This window comes from Antechinus flavipes, chromosome 2 (assembly GCF_016432865.1).
Source record: "Antechinus flavipes isolate AdamAnt ecotype Samford, QLD, Australia chromosome 2, AdamAnt_v2, whole genome shotgun sequence".
Lineage (NCBI taxonomy): Eukaryota > Metazoa > Chordata > Mammalia > Dasyuromorphia > Dasyuridae > Antechinus > Antechinus flavipes.
The window spans coordinates 594834621-594858594 of NC_067399.1; the positions used below are offsets into that span (position 1 = coordinate 594834621).

Below are 23974 nucleotides of genomic sequence, written 5' to 3' on the forward strand. Positions count from 1 at the left end.
ATGTTAAACATGTTAAAGTATATGTTAAGGGCTGAGAGAAATGGTCAGAGCCTCTCTGACACAGCACACTGAAGAGAGAGGATTTCAGACTCCAGAGTCCAGGATTCATCTTTGACAAGCCATGTGGCAACTTGGCTGCTTCCATTACTTCCCCTCCTAAAGACCAAGGCCTTTGACTGATTCTGAGGCCCTCCAGAGAGCTAGCCTGTACATTATATTTTTGTCTCTGTTATTTGAATTTTTAAAAATCAGAACTTTTTGGGGGCTTAACACCAATTCTCATTTTTCTCTGAGGCTTAATATGCAGCTATTTTGATATTGTTGTCCTTTTTCTGAACTTCTATTTTGATCTTCCCTGTCATAATAGTAGCATTCTATGGTCAGATTTTTTTTCTTTTTTTTCCCCCAGGTTATTTGTTAAGTTTTAGTTTCATGTTAAAATTGGGCTCTGCTCCTGTGGTAGAAAAGGCACTATCCCAAACTTCAGGTTTTTCATACTGCTGTTTTCAGAACTAAATCCAGGAATTTGTAAATTTTCAGTTCTCTCAAGGTTTTATGATCTAAAAAGGGGTTTGTTCACTACTCTTCTAGCACATGAGCTGCTCTTTGAATAATCACATGTATTATTTTCAGTCCTGGACTGGTGACTAGCATCGCTGGTGCCATAGGGGCCTACACATTTAGTATAACAGTGCCCTTACTCATCCTGAGACTGTGAATGTAGTCTGTCAATGTAACAGAATCCTGCTCCCAATGCCTGCAAAATTTCCCTTATAATCTCCTTAGGATCAGTTTTCTGTACTCTTATCATCTGTAGGTCAAGAGATCTGAGAGTTGATGATGATGATTTAGTTGTCCTCAGTGCCTGCACTGACTTGCTGCTGGCTAGTCTAACTGCCTTTGCTGGACTGCACTCTACTTTCTCCTCAGTGAGACAGACATTTCTTCTTGATATTCTAAGTGGTCTTGGACTAGAAAGTTGTTTCACTCCATCCTTTTGTTGGATTGAAACAATGTTAATAGCTAGAGATAAGTAAAAAAAAAAAAAAAAAAACAAAACAAAGAAAAACATTTCATCTATATGAAACAACTTAAACAAGAACATCGAGAAAGAGAATTTTACAACCTATTCATGGAAAAGTAAAAACAATAACAAAACAGACCTAGGAAATGGATTTGTGAAAGGAAAAAAGAAGCATATGATGAGATTAGATGCTATAATTACTCATTTATATCTTAGTGATAATCCTTAATCATGAAAAAGGGATACCCTTTTTTATTATTATAGTTCTTTATTGACAGAACATATGAGTGGGTAATTTTTCAACATTGACCCTTGCAATCACTTCTGCTCCAACTTTTCCCTTCTGCTCCAACTTTTCCCTTCCTTCCTTCCACCTCCTCCAAGGGATATCCTTTTTGAGAATCCAAGTGTCTGATTGTGTTATTAGACTTCAGGTAAAATGTATTTTTTTTAAAGTTTTCACTCTAAAAAATGATTTATGAGTTATCTGTAATAAAATGATTTGGATGGATGAGTTATTATCATATTAGTCAAACTATCATAAAGAAAGCATAGTGATAGTGAGTCTTAAATATTTTCTTGATTCTCCAATCTAAACTCTCTTGGATTATATGAGAGTCTTAAGTTGTACAACAGTGTTGTATTCTTTAGAATGATATATATAATGTGTATATTTTTCTTAACGTAAGAATTAATGGGGATGATAATTGCTGCACTTAACATATCTTTGTTAGTTGAAAATTATTCCCTTGCTTTTAAATGGATTTAATAATTTGTGTCTAAAAGTATCCCAAGATAGTAGATGGGGGAAAGTATTGTATCTTTTTACACAAAAAGAATTGATAGGGTATATTTCATCCATTAATAGTTTTGAGTGAAACTCTTATTCATTTATTCTTATTTATATGAAGAAAAACTCCTTGGTTTCCCAATGTTTGATGGTGAAGGATGTGCAAAGAGTACAGACTGTAAAATCATTTTCAAATGTTTTATAAAGATCCACATATGATTAGTGATATGCAAATTAAAACCATAATAACATTATAAAATGAACTTCCTATTGTTAAATCAAGTATTTTAAAAAATATTACCAATTTTCAAGTATCTTAGGAAGCCAAAGGGAAAGAAAAGATTTACTACACTTTATACTTACTTGCTTTTCTTTTGATTTACAGATTGCATTCTCACAACATAATACTATCATGGATCTTGTGCAATTCTTTGTCACCTTCTTCAGGTAAATTGCTTTTGCTGACTTTTGACTTGTTAAGCCTGCGTTGTGATTTATGTTCTGTCAATATGTTATGTCATTTAGAAATTCTTTAACCTTAAAATATCATACTTCATACCTTGAAAAGATTTATTCACTTAAATGCACACCTCATCGAGCAGAGGAAATCTCAAACTCTTACATGCTCTATCTTATAGAAGATCTTACTGTTCTATAAATATAGTGAGAAATAATTTTTTGTAGAAAAGAGTTTACAAAAATTTTGATTCTCTAGCCAAGGAAATTTGTAGGTAACTCATTTATATGATCACAAACTGCATCTATTTCAAGTACTATGAGTAGCTATACCTAAGTTAATTCAAGTTAATTTAAAATTTTATATAATTTCTACTATGTTAGACTCTGTAGAAACAGAAATAAAGTGGTTTCATATAATCTCTACACTCAAGAAGTTTATAATATGGAGATATTAAATTTGTTGTTACATTAGAGATAAGAGAATTACAGAATTTGAGAGCTGAAAGGGATCTAAGGGCCCAGGTGGTCCAACTTGTGCAGGATGCATCTGCTCTATAATATACCTGAGAAGTGGCTATCCAGACTTTGAGTGAAGTCTTCAAGTAAAGGGGAACAATTACTTCTTGTTCATGCTTGGGAGTTTAGAATTGTAAACTTTTCCCCTTTCTCTCAACAACTTCCACCCATTGCTCCTAATTTTTCTCTTGGATCAACAGAAAAAAAAAATCAAGTGGTACTTAGATGTAGGTAACAACTTTACTTGAAGACAACTCTTATGTTGATCCTAAGTCCATGGTCTTTCATTCTCACAAAGTATGTTTAAGATGAAGAAACATGGAGATTTAGGCATCCTTTCATTCTGCAAGGAAAAACAATGCATTGAATATTCATTGCTCAAATATGATGTAGTAAATAAAAAGTTTGAAGTAAGCAAGATTTGTTTATCTTTTGCTTTTGATATGTGCTGTCCAGGTGACCAAGACTCATAATGTCCCAGGCAACTTTCTAAGAATCTAAATGAGATTAAAGACAATGATTTGCATTAGTAGAGGAAGTTCTTCTATGATGCTCTCTATACCAAGAAAATCAGAGGCTCAGTTTAAGAGTGTGTGTGTGTGTGTGTGTGTGTGTGAATGGACATGGATAGAGATAGAGATATACAGGCATGTATATGTATTATGTACATGCACATATATGTATATATGCAGGCATGTATATACATGTAATCACATGTATAATCTATAATAGATAATGTATATGCATATGTACACACAGACATACACATATATAATCTTGGGAATCATAGGATTGAATCCTAGAAAAGATTCCTTAAAGATCATTAAATCTACCTCAATTTTGTTGATGAGGATATGGCGTCAAAGAGAAATTAAGTTGCTTGCTGAGAATTGCACAGCTAGCAAATGTTTGAGGTGTGCATTTAAGGGGCAGCTAGATGTTGCAGTGGACAGAGCACCAGTCCTGAAGTCGGCAGGACCTGAATTCAAATCTGGTCTCAGACACTTAACACTTCCTAACTGTGTGACCCTGGGCAAGTTACTTAATCCCAATTGCCTCAGAAAAAAAATAAATAAATAAAATAAAGGTGTGCATTTAACTCAGAAACCTCTAACTTCAAGTCAACAGTGTATCAGATAAATACCCAGTACCTGCCTTTAGGAACTTAAAATCTAGTAAGGAGTGATGAAAAATAAATACAGATAATTATAATATAAAATAATAACTCATTTATATAGAACTTTAAAGCTTGCAGAATGTTTTTCTCACAATAGTTGCTGTTACTGAAGGTATTTGATCTCTGTTTTCTAGATTAACAAACAGGTATATTTATCCTAGAAGTCAAGGTGACAAGTTGGGAATTGAAATTAGGTTTTCTTATACTAAGTATATTGTCATTCATTTCTGCCACATGAGATTCATTTGTGAGCATTTTAATCATACTATCTCCATTATATTCTTCCCCATGATACATATGCTACTAAGGAAAGCAATAATTAAGAGAACAAAATATCATTCCATTAAAATAGTGCAAAATTTTAATTATATTTCAAATTTTATTTCTAAAAAAGATTCAATTGTAGAAATGATCCAAAATATATTGGACATTTGATATCTTTGCAATTTTGAATAGAAATGAACCTTTTAAAGCTATTAACTGGGTTACAATATATTTGTGAATGCTAACGGAAGTTACAATTGAATGAATATTCCTAATGTATAAAAATAGAACTATTCTTTGCTGCAGAATGATATTGAATTCAACAATTCTGAAAAGTTCAGATATCTTATAAAAATTCACAAAGCTGAATATATATATGCAAATTACATAAATATGTTTAGGCTTTCTACTTTGTGTTTTAAAAATAGTGAGCTTTTAAAAATTCAATAGCTATTTTATTAAGTAAAAGAAAGTTCATGTTAATTTGTACCCTGTCTTAGAAATGATTCTGTTTATTTCAGTTATCTTTAGATATAGAGTGAAGTAAAATGCTCTAATTGTTGTGCTGAACAAAATATATTTGATAGGTTTTTTGTTATTTAAATTTCTTCAAGAAATGAAATGTAAATTGTTTTTAAGATTGTTTTTATTTTTCAGGAATAAAATGCATAGAGGTTGCTGTTCTACATAACACCACTGAATTAGAAAGTTTTTAAAGCAGAAAAATATGGTGAAATTTAAAGTTAAACTAAAAACAAAAATTTACATCCCCAAATTTATTGGAATAAAGTTTTATTCAAATATTTTAATAATAGATACTAGTATGAAGGTACTTGATAAGAGTGAAATATTAAGCAGTACCTTCATCTTCTAATCCCTGGGCATTAAGATACACTTAATCGTCATCATTCTGTCAGGCCAATAATATATGCTATCATCATTACTAGCACTGTTGTAGACTCTATTTTTATAAGTGATAGAGATAAATATAAAAGCTTTCCAGCAAACCATCATTACAAGATTATTAGCCAAGAACAAAAACATTTTACTGGCAAAATTGCCCTAAAACACAGGGGTCCTAACACTTAATTTATTGACACCAATCTTTGTTTGAAGAGTATACATAAACACTGTTGCAAAAGATTACTTTCAACTTGGAGCTGACCTACTTATATAGCCTCTAATAAATCACTTTCTCCAAGTATCAGTGTCCTAGGTTATAAAAGGATAAGACTGAAATAATATCTCTTATCTATGACTTTACAAATTCTTTAATAATTTGATATATCATGATAAATTTTAATCCAAGGAGCAGGGCAATCTGAACTGAATTTTTAAGTATTTTTTCATTTTTAAAATTTTATTTTTAATTTATGGAATGAAATAAGAATTTCCAAAACATAATGCAATTTTTAAAAGACCATTATACATGAAACTGCAAATGTGCTATGCACAACTTGCTTTTCCTTTCAAATATATAACAAAATTTCATGTAAATTTATTTTTTCTTCCCTCCTTTCCTCTGGCCTAGAAAGGGTAACCTTTTCACACAAATAGGTATTGTATGTAAAATCATTTTATACATATTTTATTTTATACATATATACATATTTATGCATACATCTTCTTATGACTTCTTTTTCTGAATGCAAAGAACATCTTCATTTATCTTATGTAGCTAAATTGGATATATATAATACACAAAACAACTTATTCACTCAAAGTCATTATTAAAACAATAATGCTGCTACTTTATATGCTGTTCTCTTGGTTCTGCTCATTTTGCTCTTCATTATTCCATGCAATTCTTTTTATATTTTCCTAAAATTTATTGAACTCATCATTTTTATAGTATGATGGTATTCTGTGGTGAGCTTTTTCTTCTCAAAATGCAGCCAGGTGATAAAAGTTCAGATCTTTTATTATCTCCAATATAGCCCGGTTAGCTTAGAGGCCTATCTCTCTGCTTGGTTCCAAGAGCTCTCTCCGAATATCGCCAAATCCGAAGGTCTGGTCCTTCAGCCTCTGCCTCTGCTTTCTTCAGCCTCCAGCCAGCTCCACTCTTCATGTCATTCCGGTGAAATCTCGACTTGTAGCTTCTTCACTCTGAAGAACTTTCTTGACTGGCCCATTGAAGCTCTATTTATGCTCCTTAAGAGAGGGATTGTGGCTTTTCTCCCATAGTGCTCTCTGGCCCAAAGAGCTTCAAGGGAGGTGTGAACTCATTGAACTCCAATGAATAAAGGTGTGAACACAAGCCTTGTATTAATTAGTTCTACTTAGTACCTTGTTTCAGGTTCTGCCCAAAACATCTTCTTGTAAGATTAGATCAACTCTAATTAGTTAGCAGTTAGTAAGGATTCCAACAGTATTCCATCACAATCATTTACCTCTTGTTCAGTCATTCCTCCACTGATGGGAATCCTTGTAATTTCTAGTGCTTTGCTACCCCAAATAGAACTACTATAAACATTTTAGAACATATTGGTTCTTTTCCTTTGCAAATACATCATCTTTGGAAAGTAGTGGTATTACTGGGTCAAATGACATATAAAAACTCTTTAGGCATAATTCCAGATTGCTCTCCAAAATAGTCAAATAATTTTACAATTCCACCAATGAATTATTATCTCCACATCCTTTCTGTGATTCATCACTTTCTTCCTTTATCATTTTAACTAGTTTGGTAGGTGTAAAATGATATCTCAAAGTTGTTTTTAATCTGTATTTCTCTAATCAATAATGATTTAGAACATTTTATATAATCATATATTTTATGGATTTCTTCATTAGAGAACTGCCTGTTCATATCCTTTTACAATTTGGCAATTGGAAAATTACTTATATTATATTTTTGACAAAGCATTTTTAATATATTTTAGATATGATCTGATAAACTCTATATAACAATTTCCCCTACCTTTCTGCTTTCCTTCTAATCTTGGCTATATTTATACAAAATTTTAAATTTAATGTAATGCAAATTATCTATTTTATACCTAACTTTGCTGTCTGTCTCTTGTTTATTCACAATTTATTCACCAATTTTTAACTCTGATATGTGATATATACCATATTTTTCAATTTTCTTATAAAGTCTCTATTTAAAGCTAGATTTTATATTGGCAAATTGTGTGACAAATAGGTTCATGCATCATTTCCATCATTCTGCTTTCCAGTTTTCACAACAATTTTATAAAATAATGAATTATTATCCCCAAATCTTGTCTTTAAACTTGTCAAATATTATGTTTATCTGCTGCTGTAAATTATAGTGATATCCTTTTTCTTTGACCTACCTTTTTGTTTCTTAGCCAGTACTAGATAATTTTAATCATTACTGCTTTATAATACATTTTGCAATTTGGTCCTGTCAAACCTTCTTTCTTTAGAATATTTTTCATTATTTCCTTTGACATTCTTGAGTTTTTTTGGGGGGGTTTCAAATTTTTTTTTATTATGTTCTCTATTTCAGTAAAAATTTTTTGGTAATTTAATTGGGCTGCCCTTAAATATATCAATTAGCTTGGGCAAAATTGTGATTTTTATTATGTTGACCCTGACTATCCATGAACTATTAATAACTCTCTATTTTGTTTATTTAAATATGATTTTATTTGGATAAAAATGTTTTTTTCATAATGTTGTTTATATGTTTCTTGAGTTTGTTTTGGTAGGTAATCCCAGGTAGTTATTTGTGGTGAGCTTTTTCTTCTCAAAACGCAGCCAGGTGATAAAAGTTCAGATCTTTTATTATCTCCAATATAGCCCAGTTAGCTTAGAGGCCTATCTCTCTGCTTGGTTCCAAGAGCTCTCTCCAAATGTCTTTAAATTCAAAGGTCTGGTCCTTCAGCCTCTGCCTCTGCTTTCTTCAGCCTCCAGCCAGCTCCACTCTTCATCTCATTCCAGAGAAATCTCGACTTGTAGTGTCTTCACTCTGAAGAACTTCTTCGACTGGCCCATTGGTCTATTTATGCTCCTTCCAGAGAGAGGGATTATGGGTTTTCTCCCATAGTGCTCTCTGGCCCAAAGAGTTTCAAGGGAGGTATGAACTCATTGAACTCCAATGAGTAAAGGTGTGAACACAAGCCTTGTATTAATTAGTTCTACTTAGTACCTTGTTTCAGGTTCTGCCCAAAACATCTTCTTGTAAGATTAGATCAACTCTAATTAGTTAGCAGTTAGTAAGGATTCCAACAGTTATTTTTATTTTTTTTTTAATTTTTTAATCCAGGTAGTTATTTTAAAATAACTTTAAATGGGGTATTTTTAAAAATAATCTTTTCTTACAGAATTTTGTTTGTGATATATAAGAATACTTTCTATCATACTACTTTGCTAAAATTATTATTTTAACTAACATTTAAAATAAGTCTTTGAGAATTTCCAAGACTATCATCATATCATCTTGAAAAATAAATATTTTTATCATTAATTTTTTTAAAAATTAAATGTTCTTTTATTACTTTCAAACACACATAATAACTCTACCTAGGCTAACAGTATGTTGCCTCCTAAACATCTTTAGGTCATCTGCTTTGATTATCATATTAAAAATATGTTTAATTGCCATAGAAATGCATTTTAATTAGTGCTTTTAAAGTACTTGATATTTGAAAAGATTTTTGATTCCAATTATCTGAAGTATCATCCATTTTACTCCTTTTACTTTCACTAGTAACATTCACTATGAAGTCTATTAGTTCTACATCCCAAAGAAATCATAAAAGAGGGGAAAGGATCCACATGTATAAAAATATAGCCGCTCTTCTTTTAGTGGCAAAGAATTGGAAAATTCACATGGAAAAAATCACATTTACTTATGCCCCACATTTGGATAATGGCTGAATAAGTTATGGTATATGAAAATAATGGAATATGATTGTTCTATAAAAAGTCATGAACAAGCTGATTTTAGGAAAGCCTGGAAAGATTTACATGAATTGATGCATGCAGAACCAGGAAAACATTGTACACAGCAACAGCAAGATTGTGTGATGATCAATTCTGACTTATTTGGTTTTTCTTAGCAATTCAGTGATCCAAAGCAATTCCAATAAACTTTCAATGGAAAATGCCAAGAGCATCCAGAATGAGAACTATGGAGACTGCATGTAAAACAACATATGTCATGTTCACTTTTTTCTTTTTCTTGTTTTTTTTTTCTTATGCTTTTCCCATTTTCTTTTGATTTTTTTTCCCAACATGATTTATAAGGAAATATGCTTAAAAATGAATGTACCAAATGAGTGTACCCCCCCCAATCTCATTTTTTCATGATACTGAGGAAAATACAAAATTTTTTGAAAGAATAAAAGACAAGGGAGCTACTAGATGGCACAGTAGATAGAGCATTAATCCTGAGGTCAGAGGGAATTGAGTTCAGATTTGGTCTTAGAGACTTAATAGTTAGACACAAATAGCTTTGTGACCCTGGGCAAGTCACTTAATCCCATTTGCCTAGTCAAAAAAAAAAATGAAGATGAACCACAACCATCACCACCACAATTCTTTGTTAACAGTGTTGGTACTTTAGGGAGGTAAGGAGAGATGAATTTTTTTTTGTCTTTTTTCTTCTTGTTTTTTCCTTTGTTTTTTATTTTATTATAGCTTTTTATTTACAAGATATATGTATGGGTAATTTTTCAGCATTGACTCTTGCAAAACCTTCCTTTTCAACTTTTCCCCTCCTTCCCCCCCATCTCCTCCCCTAGATGGCAGGTAGACCAATACATCTTAAATACATTAAAGTATATGTTAAATATAATATATGTATACATATGCATACAGTTATTTTGCTGCATAAGAAAAAAATAGACTTAGAAATAAGGTAAATAACTAAATAACCTGAGAAGAAAATCAAAAATGCAAGGGGACAAAAACAGAGGGAGTGGAAATGCTATGTTGTAGTTCATACTCATTTCCCATAGTTCTTTCACTGGGTATAGCTGTTTCTGTTCATCACTGATCATTTGGAACTGATTTGGATCCCCCTCATTGCCAAAGATAGCCACTTCTATCAGTATTGATCCTCACATAGTATTGTTGTTGAAATGTGTAATGATCTCCTGGTTCTGCTCATTTCACTCAGCATCAGTTCATGTAAGTCTTTCCAAGCCTCCCTGTATTCATCCTGCTGGTCATTTCTTACAGAATAATAATATTCCCTAATATTCATATGCTACAACTTATTTAACCATTCTCCAACTGGTGGGCATCCACTCAGTTTCCAATTTCTGATGCAAAAATTTTAAATAAAATATTGACAAAGAGATTACAGCAACTTGTCAGTAGAAATAATGCACTATGATCAAGTAGGATTTATGCCAGTAATGCAGGACTGGTTCAATATCAGGAAAACCATTACTATAGTTGACCATATCAACAACACAACCAACAGAAATCATATGATAACCTCAGTAGATACAGAATAAGCTTTTTGACCAAATACAGCCCTATTAAACATTTCTATTAAAAACATTTGAGAGCATAGAGATAAAAGGAGATTTCCTTAAAATAATAAGCACTATCTATCTATAACATACAGCAAGCATTGTTTCTAATGGAGAGAAGCTGGATGCAATCCCAATAAGATCAGCAGTGAAACAAAGATTGGCCATTAGCACCACTATTATTCAACATTGTACCAGAATTGTTGGCTTTAATAATAAAAAAAAAAAAAAGAAAAGAAAAGAAATTAAAGGAATTAGAATAGGCATTGAGGAAATAAAACTGATCACTCTTTGCAGATGATATGATGATGTATTTAGAGAATCCTAGAAAATCATCCAAAAACCTCCAGGAAATAATTCACAGCTTTAGCAAATCATCAGCATTTCTGTATATTACTGACAAAGCCCATTACCAAGAGATAGAAAAAGAAATTCCATTTAAAATTACTGTGAACAAAATAAAATATTTTGCATTCTACCAAATCTTGTCTTGTCTTGTCTACAGTCAAGATAAACCCAAGAATTATATGAACACAATCAAATCTAAACAGTTGGAAAAATATTAATTATTAATGGCTAGGCTGAGTCAATATAATAAAAGTGATAGTTCTGTCTAAACTTGTTTACTTGTTCAGTGCCATACCAATCAAATTGCCAAAACATTATTTTATAGAAGTAGGAAAAATAATAACAAAATTCATTTGGACAAACAAGTCAGAATGTCAAGGGAAGTAATGAAAAAAGATTACAAAGATGGTGGCTTAGCAGTACCAAATCTAAAACTATATATATTATACTGGCTAAGAAATAGAGTGGTGGAGCAGTGGAATAGATTAGATACACATGACAATAATTAAAGCCTATAGTAATCTATTATTTGATAAACCCTCAAATGCCAGCTTCTGAAATAAGAACTCACTATTTGACAAAAATTGCTGGGAAAACTGTTAGGAAATTGGCAGAGATCTACATCTCACACCTCATACCAAAATAAGGCCAAAATGGATATATTACTTAAGTATAAATGATGATACCATAAACAAATTAGGAGACCAAAGGAAAATTTACCTATCAGATCTTTGCAAAAGAAAGCAAAAAAAAAAAAAAAACTAGAGTATATTATGAAAGGCAAAATGTACAAGTTTGATTACATTAAATTTAAAAAGTTTTTGCACAAACAAATCTAACAGAAACAAGATTAAAAGGGAAGTATAAAGCTGCAAAAAACCTTTACAGCTAGTATTTCTGACAAAAGTCTCATTTCTAAAATACATAAAGAACTTTTTCAAATTTATAAGAATACAAGTCATTCCCCAATTGATAAATGTTCAAAAGATATGAATAGACAATTTTCAGATGATGGAATTAAAAACATCTATAGTCACAAGAGAAATGCAAATTAAAACAACTCTCAGGTATCACCTCACATCCCTCAGGTTGGCTAAAATGACAAGAAAAAATAATGATTAATGTTGGAGGGGATGTGGGAAAACTGGGGCACTAATTCTTTATGGGTGAATTTGTGAGATGATCCCACCATTTTGGAGAGCAATTTGGGATTATGCCCAAAGGACTATAAAACTGCATACTTCTTGACCCAGCAGTGCCATTACTGGATCTGTATCCCGAGGAGATCATAAAGGAGGGAAAAGAACCTACATGGGCAAAAATGGTTGTAGTAGTTCTTTTTATGGTAGCAAAGAATTGGAAAAGGAGTGAATGCCCATCATTTTGGAATGGCTGACCAAATTATGGCACATATAGGTAATGGAATGTTATTATTCTATAAAGAATAATGAACAAGCTGATTATAGAAAGGCTTGGAAAGAATTACATGAACTGATGCTGAGAGAAACAAGCAGAACCAGGAATGCATTGTATACAATAATAGCAAGAATATGTGAAGATCAATTATAAAAGATTTGGTTCTTCTCCATGGTTCAGTGTCCAGAACAATCTCAATAGACTTTAGATAGAAAATGCCATCTGCATTCAGGATACAATCTAAGGAGACTGAATGTAAATCAGCACATGCCATGTTCATTTCATTTTTCTGTTTTTCTATCTCTCTCATGTTTTATTTTTCCTTTTGATCTGATTTTTCTCTTCCAACAAGATCCACAAATCAATGTGTATTAAAAATAAATAAACTTATTACAATAAAAAAGAAATTAAAATTAATTAATAGTTATGTGAAAAAATGCTCTAAATTGCTTCGATTAGAGAAATGTAAACTAAAATAACTCTGAGGTACCACCTCATTCCTTTCAGATTGGCTAAGGTGATTAAAAAAAAGATAAAGATAAATGTTGGAGGGGACATTGGAAAACTGGGACATTACTGCAGTGTTGGTGGGATTTTTGAATTGACCCAGAAATTCTGGATAGGAATTTAGAACTATGCCCAAAGTGCTATACAATTGTTCTTACACTTTGATCCAGCAGTGCCACTACTGGCTTTGTATCAAAGAAATCATAAAAGATAGAAAAGGAAATACATGTGCAAATATGTTTGTAGTACCTCTTTTTGTGGTAGCAAAGAAATGGAAAATGAGTAGATACCTATCAATTGGGAAATGATTAAATAAATTATTTTTCTTTCCTAATGTGACTCATAGAAATATTAAAAATTTATGTACATGTATAGCCTATGTCAGATTGTTTATTATTGTAGGGAGAGGAGCATAATGGATAGTTGAGAAAAATAATTTGGAGCTCAAAATCTTACAAAAATGAAAGTTGAAACCCATCTTTATATGTAATTGTAAAAATTATATAAAATTAAAATAAAATTTTAAAAATAAAGGAAAGGACCAAACAGCAATGAACACAATACCAAAACAAACAAACAAACAAAAAAATTAGAAAAATTGAATAAAAAAATCTGCTAACTTTTTTTGGATTAAAATCTAGGAAAAAAAATCTAAGTTTTAATTTTTTTAATTAGTTGAACATGATTGAAATTCTTCTCTCTTGACACATAGTGCTCCAGGGGATTTGAACAATTTGAAAATGAATATAGTAAGCACTCAAGATCAGTTGAGTTGAAGACCTAGAACTATATTTGACATTACATGTAAAAACTTATTCACTAGAATTGATTTACAATCATAATGGAAATTAATACCATCATTATGAAGTAATAAGGTGATACAACATATATGTTTTATAGTAATAGAGACCATTATTTCCCACCAAAGTACAATTCTCAGAACACTTTAACTTAACATAGATACTATATGATAACTTTAAGTAGTATTATCTCATGCTGCTATGGATAGTGATAAAAAAAAAAACAACATTGACAATGTTTCAATAATGGATAAGTTCAAATATTTCCATAATACCCCCATAATCCAGAAACAAAACAAGATGTTTTGGTTTTAATAATATCCTGAAAAAATGTAATTACTATCAAATTTCAAAAAAAAAGGACATTTGTATTTATGTTGAGTAAAAATATCATATATAAAAAGGAATGATAAGCAAACTTCTTAATATGTTCATGATTAACTTCAACAAAGAGTGTAGCTCAGTAAGCATTTATAGTACCTATTATGTTCCAGATACTTTGCTTAGAGTTAGGTACACAAGTAAGAAAAAGAGACATTCAGAAAGGGGTAGTCAACTGAAAAGCAGGATTGAGATAGGAGGACATGGCCTCATTATCAGGGGCATGTTTTATGCAGTCAAAGCCAAGCAGAGCAGCCCATGAAAAAATAAAGTAATGATATAATTCTATAGCACATTACATTGAATGGGAGAATCATCTGGACACAATACTATACAAATTACATAAGAATTTGGACTAGATGAAATCTTAAGAATTTAAAAAATCTGAAATTATATGTTTTACCTGGAAACTGATATTTTAAAATTTTGTGTAAATTGACACTTGCTTGGGAATTGTTTTTGTGTCCAGTAATACCAACCATTTGTCTAAAAATTGACAAGCATTAAGTTCTGTTCTTAAGAGTTACTATTAATAACTGAAACATTAATCATAATCTAGAATTAGAAAAGCAATCTACAATCAGCCAACATCAATGAACAGATCAATAATTGCCATCACTAGTTCTAGTCTGTTTGCAAATGATGCTGTTTTCCTCTCATTTCCTTCTAATATTCCTACCATTTGTGTTCTAGCAACCAGTTCCTTCTCATTGATCAAGTTCAAAATAGCAGTTTGCTTCATTACTTTCTCTAAAAATCATATTATTACTGAAATACACAACATATTTGGAGAAGTTATAGATACTTCTACTCAAGCTGATTTTTTTTCCTTTTTCAGAACAAAACATAGTTATCATTGGAACAATTCATAAATTGTGAATGTGAATAATCTAAATGTAGTTTGAATGCATTGAAATTCTGTCCACAAAGTGAAATGAAGCTAGTCTCTACAGGACATTAGTCAATATAACTATTAATGAAATGTAGCTTATAGATTTTTATGGAATATATAAAAAGCTGCTTACATAGTTACACAAATAATTGCAATTGAAATTTGGCACTTTGCTAATAGTATTTGTACTGATTTTTTTAAATGTAAAATATTTGGATAACAAAAATATTTCAGTAACTTTAATTTTTGATTTTCAGAATTTAAATTACAAATATTTTTCTATGATAACATCATATATAATAACAAAACATTTAATTTTGTTATTTGATTTTGATGTTGTGATCCTCTACTTTTTGAGGATTTCCTTATATATTTGTAAAAAAAAATGAAATAATAATCACTGTTAATTTTTTATAATTTTAGCACATTTATAATATTTAATATCTAAAATGTTTTCATATTAATCTCAATTTTACATTTTAAATGAAAATTTTTTTATAATTATAGCTACTATAATAGTACAATTTTTTGTGACAATTATCCTTTTATATTGAAGGTTCTTAGAAGACTATCCAAGATTGATTTTTAAGGGAGCTGGAATTATTTTAGGGGAGGAGTGAGAAAGGATGTATATTTTAAATTTTAAAAACTTTCACAGTAGAATCTTTAACCCAGAATCTTTAGAGTCTAAGCTGAAAAGTTTAGAAAAGCAAACTAGTCTCTATGTTGTTTGTTTTGTTTTAGCTTTAGAGTCAATAAACAATAAAATAAGAATTCCTAATGTACCCAGGTAGTGAAGACATTGACAGATGTTCCTGCTCCCTACCATCAAAGTGTTAAAATTAGAGATATTAAGTAGGTTAAAATTTAAAATACACACATATTCCTAAACCAAAATATAAATAATTTGTCAGTTAATATTTACTCACTAGTAACTGTAGTGCTCTTCTTCTTTTCTAAAATATATATGATGGTTCTCTGTGGGATCAGGTTTCTTGGGGAGGTTCTTTGGAGGCAGCCTTAGTTTCGGTTCAAAGTAATAATCACTTCAAATGCAGCCAGCTGATAAAATCCAAATGTTTATTTTCTATTTCCAAGTGTTGTCTCTTTCCTTGGGCCCGGTTACCTTTCTTAGAAACCTCTCTCCCTCCTTGGTTCCAAGAGCTCTTGCAGCTTGTCTTTTAGCTCTTTCAGCTTCTGCCTCTAGCTCAACTCCAACTCCTGGCAATCTTCCAAACGACTGACTGACTGAAGCTCTAAGAGCTTCTTATATATCATCTCTTAAAGGTGTGAACACAAAGGTTGACTCCTCCTCTGAGAGAGTGGGATTGTGGGTTTCTGACTTGTGAATCTCCTGAACTTGTGAACTCCAAGGTGTGAGCCAATGTGTGAACTCTCAAAGGTGCAAATACAAGCATTGTTTCTATCAATACAGTGACTTAAAATCTTGTAAGGATTTGCTCTAATGTGTGAACCAAGAAGCATTGTATCAATTCCATTGAGTTAACACTAGAATTCTAACAAGTAACTATGTATTAGGTACTGTGGAAAATTTTTTTGTTTTTAATTGAAAGATCCTCAAAAATAGTTCTAATCTGGAAGTCTGCCATCTATTCTTAAGAAAAGAACTAACAAGTAATGATAAGTGTAACATGAATAACAACACCACGTACTTAGGAGAAGGTTTTGAAAGTCTATGAATTGAAAAAAAGACTTTGTAAAACCAGCTGGGATATGAGTTGTACCTTTAAATGAATTGTAGAACATCAGCTTTGCAAGGGATCTCAGTCACTTTTATGTGAACAAAAATTCCTTCTATAACATACCTACCAATTAGTCATTCAGATTTTGCTGAAAGACATCCACTAAGTCATCACCTCCTGAAACAGCCAATTCCACCTTTAGATAATTCTAATTTTTAGGAAGTTTCTTTTGTAATTGAAACTAAATGCACCTCTAAAAATTTTATCCACTACTTCTAAAGGTGTCCTATGGAACTAATTGAAAAAGAGCAAACCTTCAAGCATATAAATGAAATTCTCTTATCTCTTCTGTCTTTTTTTTCTCCAAGCTAAACATTGTTAGTTCCTTCAGCCAATCTTCATATAACATGAACTTGAGATATTTTATCATTTTTATAACTCTATTGTAAATATTCTCCATTTTATGAGTATTCCTTCTAGAATGTAATCTATCTCTCCCTCCCTCCCTTCGTCCCTTTCTCCTTCTCTGTCTCTCTCTCTCTTCTCTTCTCTCTCTCTCTCTCTCTCTCTCTCTCTCTCTCTCTCTCCCCCTTACATTCCAAATTTGGTCTGAAAAGAGCAAACTATTTTAGTCCTAACTCTTTATTCAGGATTATTTATGCTCTAAACCAGTATTTCCCTTGGTGCCATATCTTTCTACTTAGCAAGGAGATTAGATATTTGTTAGCTGAAATAAATTCCATCTTCTTCTTTAGTCCCCTTGTTTAGGCAATTAATTTACATTTATTTAATATCCTTAGGAAAGTGTGTTGTTTAATAAGACTTTCTATTTTTTAAACCAAGTTGAATTTGTCTCAATTAAACATGGTATCTTGTTTGAATTTTTTCTTTTATTTGACATTGTTTTCTTATCTCCATGAAAATTCTTGACCTTACAGTATATTTCATGATTCACACGTGAAAGAATTCCAGCTTGCCATGATCTCCCCAAATTTATAATCCACTCAAATATTCTTCAACAATTCAGAATCACTTATCTCTCCTCCACTGCAAATAGGTATTATAATAATATAATATAATACCCTTTAGTTAAGGATATTGTTATTGGCATTGATTTTTCCAATACATGATAAAAGAATTCTCAAGGACTGCATTGGAAAAGGCAGAGATAAATCTAGGCTAAATATAAAAGAAAAAATTTATCATATGGATCTATTTGAAAGTTGATGCATGCATGTGAAAACTGCAGACATCACTATTTTTTAAGTTAATAATTTTTTTTCAATTACATGTTAAGATTTTGAGTTAAGGTAGGAAAAGTAGGAAGAATAAGCTGATATTCGGCTTTATCCTTGTGTGGCATGGTCTGTAAACTTGTAGCACATGTTAACTCTGAGGCTTCATCTTTACAAATATAAGCATGTGGTATAATGGGATGAAAGTTAGTGAAATTTAAAAAAGTAAAAGAGCGAAGGTTTGCTCAAGGCAATAATGCCATCTTCTGTTATAACAAATGAAAAACTGATAATTATAGCATAACAATAACATACTCAAAAGTATAACCAAAAAAACCCAATTCTTAACAGTTGAGAGGAATTAAAAATCATAAATCTGGGACTAAAGCATTGCCTTACTATATAATATTAGAATAATTATTCACAGTGATAACTTTTCCAATGCCTACATGTAGTATGTAGGCCTTACCAATGAATTAGAAGTTCAGGGAAAGTGTAAGAAATGGAAAATCCTTCAAGTTTGAACAATGGAATTGGCTATAATCTGAAGACCAACATGACTAATTTTACAGAATCATATCACCAAAATTTAGCCATCAGATAATGAATCTTGTTTACTGCAATGATCCCTGAATGTAGAAGGAATGTGATGTAGAATGGAAACAATGGTAGTATTACCAGTAGAAGTAGTATCCAAATCAAGGCAATCACATTAGTGTTTTGAAATATTGAAGTTTTGATCATCAAGAAAAATTAAATTTTCTTCAGTGGGTTTTGTTAAAGAAGAAAGATTTGCCCAATTGGAAAAAATTATGCCCATTCCAACCAATTTTTTTAAATGATAGTTTTCACCCTTAAAAGAATAAATTTTGTTCTCTAGAAAATTAATAATGTACATAACTTTATACTGTGTTGGATAAATGGATTATTATCCATTTCTCTGTATTAAATACAGTTACTATTATATTGACCAGTTGAAATGTACATTCTAAATGTACATTTATGTATATCTGCCTATAAATACATAAGATTAATTATGTATGCAAATGTATATTTTATATATGTAAACATGAATTATGTATAAAACATGTAACTATGTATATATATATATATATATTTGTATATGTATATATTAAATTTATTTGGTGCTTTGATCGTTTTCATTGAATTATTAACTTCTTCAGGTCCTTTGATCTTGAAGGAAGATAAAATGGTTTCAATTAAATGTCTTATTGTGTATTCTGAATTCAGCCATCTGTATTTGATGGAGGGCTTTCATAGGGAATGCTAATAAATTACATTCTCAGGTTAAATAAGCTACTGTTAAGAGCTGTTTGTCTTGTACCCATACTTTAGTCCTGATCACTTCCTTTTATATAAATCATTCCATCATCTTTTAATTTGAAAGCTAACACTAGACCTGCTAAAGTACATACTCAACTGTGACAAATGGTCTTGAAATTATGCTTTCTTCATTTACATTCAAAACAGAAATGGCTCTGTTCTTGTGTGGCATAGTCTGTGAACCTGTAGCAAATGTTAATTCTGAGGCTTCATCTTTAGAAATATAAGCATGTGATATAGGGGGTGAAGGTTAGTGAAGTTTAAGAAAAGAAAAGAGTGAAGGTTTGCTCAAGGCAATAATGTCATCTTATGTTATAACAAATGACAAACAGCTTTCTTAGTCTGCCAGTCTCCATCCCTGTCAGACACAGTGGATATAGCACTCTCAAAATGAGTGACATCAAAGAAATGAGCAACCTGTTTACAGCAGTAAAGAAATATTCAGCTTCTTGAGCTGAATTGTAATAATCCAAGTGGACAAGAAAAGACAGAGTATTGAAGCTGTTCTAGTTTCTTTAGTTATTAAAATTTTAAATCTAATTACTACTGAAGAGAGATCCATATGCATAAGGAATTAGAACTAATAAGCTTTAAAATAGAAAGTTAATAAAATTGTTTAATAAAATTGTCCTGTAAGGGAACATTTAACTATATGATTTTACTTTTACTTGGAATACGGATATTGGATATAGTCTTAATTGTATCTCTGTAAATACAGTAGATATGGGTATTAGCAATATCTTGAATATGTTCCTAAACAATTTAGGCGTTTAGTTGTTAGAATACATTTATTTCTACTGCCAAGTAAATATGCAAGACTGTATACATTTGTTGTTCAGTGAAAAATGATAGTCAAGAGGGTTTCCCCCATATAGTGATGTTGCCCTGTGCTTATAATGTAGTGTCTTAATAGTTAACATTAGCTTCAATTACCAAAATGTTGGATGGTATCCACATAGCTTCTAAGAGTATAAAGACCAGAAAAAACAAATAATGATGTATGTTATCTCAAAATTGTTCTGTGCCTTTGAGAGAGTTTGTATAAATACATACAAACAAAAGTTGTTTTTAAAAAATTGTCAGGGAAAGGAAATGAGGATATAAAAGTATTGCCTAAAAGTAGGCAAGAAAATCTGAATAATGCAATAAATAATAGGCTATGTAGCAATATGGAAAAAAAAGAAAAATATATTCATTATAGCATATACATGAGAATAGTTAGTAGTAGAAAAAGTAATGGTGCAATTCTCAATAACTAAGATTTGGAAAAGTGATCAGTTCTGATTTTGCTCAATTTTCCCACTTCCAATCTTTCCATATCCTCATCTCTTACTAAAAATAAGGACTAAAAAGGTAAAAAAAAAAAAAAAAAGTTCCTATCATCTCCCCAATCCCTAAAAAGGGTCCACATATGGCATATTTGGGGGTAACATGTGAAAGAGAAATGAAGCCTGAAAAAATGTTATGATATCGTTTGAAATTATTTGTGTGATGGAAGTTCTCTATTGTTCAATAGGGGGCATATTGTCAGCAACATATATTCTCCCCAAGCCTCAGATGTGAAGGGTCTGACTTGGACACATGACCCAATTAGAAATTCAAAAAGTCTGCGCAATTCCCAGTCCAGGATATATAACAAAGGGACCCAAAATAGGGATGTAAATAACAGCTTAGAGAGGGAATTTTTCTTTAGAGGAAAAAAATTCATTGTAGGCAATTGGGTAGTGTAGTAGATAACACACTGGGCTGGGAATGAGGAAGATTCATTTTCATCAGTTCAAATCAGCCTCAGTCACTTAATTGTGTTTGCTTCAGCCCATCATCTGTTTAAAAAAAAAAAAAACTGAAGAAGGAAATTCACAAAACATTCTATTATCTTCACTAGGAAAACTCTGAAAAAGGTCACAAAAAGTTAGACATGACTGGAAAATAACTAAAACAACAAGAAACTTGTTTAAATTTCAGTTTAATTGATAGAATCTTAATGGCTTCAGACTGATTAAATACACTAAAGCCTTTGGTGATTTGACAAACCCTATATAGGTCATTGCCATTCAGGGATTACTTGAGTCTCAACTAAAATCCTATCTTTTACAAGAAACTTTTACTAGTACATCTGAATTCCCACAGGTCTGAGAGGTAAACGATCCTGTTTTCCTCTAATTTATTTGTAATTTCATTCTTTATGCCTAGGTCATGAACCCATTTTGACCTTATCTTAGTGTACAGTGTTAAGTGTGGGTCAATGCCTAGTTTCTGCCTACTAGTTTCCAATTTTCCCAGCAATTTTTGTCAAACAGTGAGTTCTTATCCCAAAAGCTGGGGTCTTTGGGTTTGTCAAACACTAGAGTATCAAGGTTATTGACTGTTTTGTCCTTTGAACCTAACCTATTCCACTGATCAACTAATCTATTTCTTAGCCAATACCAAATGGTTTTGGTGACCTCTGCTTTATAATATAATTTTAGATCTGGTATAGCTAGGCCACCTTCATTTGATTTTTTTTCATTAATTCCCTTGAAATTCTTGACTTTTTGTTTTTCCATATGAACTTTGTTGTTATTTTTTCCAGGCCATTAAAATAATTTTTTTGGGAATCTGAGTGGTATAGCCCTAAATAAATAGATTAGTTTAGGTAGGATTGTCATTTTTATTATATTTGCTTGCCCTGTCCAAGAGCATTTAATATTTTTCCAATTGATTAGATCAGACTTTATTTGTGTGGAAAGTGTTTTATAGTTTTGCTCATAAAGTTTCTGGTTTTTTCTTGGCAGATAGATTCCTAAGTATTTTATACTATCAGTAGTTACTTTAAATGGAATTTCACTTTGTAACTCTGATTGTTGGATTTTGTTAGTGATATATAAAAATGCTGATGACTTATGTGGGTTTATTTTGTATCCTGCAACTTTGCTAAAGGTGTGGATTATTTCTAATAACTTTTTAGTAGAATCTCTAGGGTTCTCTAAGTATACCATCATATCATCAGCAAAGAGTGATAATTTGGTTTCCTCATTGCTTACTCTCCTTTAATCTCTTTCTCAACTCTTATTGCCAAAGCTAGCATTTCTAATACAATATTGAATAGTAATGGTGATAGTGGGCAACCTTGTTTCACTCCTGATCTTATTAGGAATGGTTCCAGTTTATCCCAATTACATATGATGCTTACTGATGGTTTTAAATAGATGCGACTATTTTAAGGAAAAGTTCATTTATTCCTATACTCTCACGTGTTTTTAATAGGAATGGATGGTGGATTTTATCAAATGCTTTTTCTGCATTTATTGAGATGATCATATGGTTTTTGTTAATTCGGTTATTAATATGGCCAATTATACTGATAGTTTTCCTAATATTGAACCAGCCTTGCATTCCTGGTATAAATCCTACTTGATCGTGGTGTATTATCCTGGGGATGATTTTCTGTAATCTTTTTGCTAATATTTTATTTAAGATTTTAACATCAATATTCATTAGCAAGATTGGTCTATAATTTTCTTTCTCTGTTTTCGACCTATCTGGTTTAGGTATCAGTACCATGTCTGTGTCATAAAAGGAATTTGGTAGGAGTCCTTCATTCCCTATTTTATCAAATAGTTTATATAGCATTGAGGTTAATTGTTCTTTAAATGTTTGGTAGAATTCACATGTAAATACATCTGATCCTGGGGATTTTTTCTTAGGGAGTTGATTAATAGCTTGTTCTGTTTCTTTTTCTGAAATGGGACTATTCGAGCAATTTACTTCCTCCTCTGTTAATCTGGGAAACCTGTATTTTTGGAAGTAGTCATCCATTTCACTTAGGTTATCAAATTTATTGGCATAAAGTTGGGCAAAGTAACTCCTTATTATCTCTCTAATATCCTCTTCATTGGTGGAAAGTTCTCCCTTTTCATTTTTAAGACTACTAATTTGATTTTCCTCTCTCCTTTTCTAATCAGATTTACCAAATGCTTATCTATTTTATTGGTTTTTTCATAAAACCAACTCTTAGTTTTATTTATTAGTTCAATAGTTTTTTTTTTTTACTTTCAATATTATCAATTTCTCCTTTTAATTATAGAATTTCAAATTTAGTATTTGATTGGGGATTTTTAATTTGGTCTTTTTCTAGTTTTTTTTAGTTGTAGGCTGAATTCATTGATCTTCTCTTTCTCTATTTTATTCAAATAAGCCACTAAGGATATAAAATTTCTTCTTATTACTGCTTTGGCTGCATCCTACAAATTTTGGTATGATGTTTCATCATTGTCATTATCTTGAGTGAAATTATTAATTGTGTCTATAATTTGCTGTTTCACCCAATCATTCTTTAAGATGAGATTATTTAGTTTCCAATAACTTTTTGGTCTATTTACCCCTAAATTTTTGTTGAATGTAGTTTTTATCACATTATGATCTGAAAAGGAAGCATTTACTATTTCTGCCTTCCTGCATTTAATTTTGAGGTCTTTACGTCCTAACATATGGTCAATTTTTATACAGGTTCCATGAACTGCTGAGAAGAAAGTATATTCCTTTCTGTCTCCATTCAGTTTTCTCTAAAGATCTATCATACCTACTTTTTCTAATATTCTATTTACCTCTTTAATTTCTTTCTTATTTGTTTTGTGGTTTGATTTGTCTAATTCTGAGAGTGCAAGGTTGAGATCTCCCACTATTA

General features: G+C 31.2%; 2 protein-coding genes across 2 annotated transcripts in view; one reads left to right on the plus strand and one right to left on the minus strand.

The window, feature by feature from the left end:
* ATRNL1 (attractin like 1) overlaps window positions 1-23974 on the plus strand; it is a 1270304-nt gene that overhangs the window by 645336 nt on the left and 600994 nt on the right. The window contains exon 25 of the mRNA XM_051981495.1: window positions 2200-2261. Within this exon, the coding sequence (XP_051837455.1) occupies window positions 2200-2261 (62 nt within the window). The remainder of the gene's footprint in view (window positions 1-2199; window positions 2262-23974) is intronic.
* LOC127551609 (uncharacterized) overlaps window positions 1-23974 on the minus strand; it is a 224011-nt gene that overhangs the window by 130738 nt on the left and 69299 nt on the right. The window lies entirely within an intron of this gene.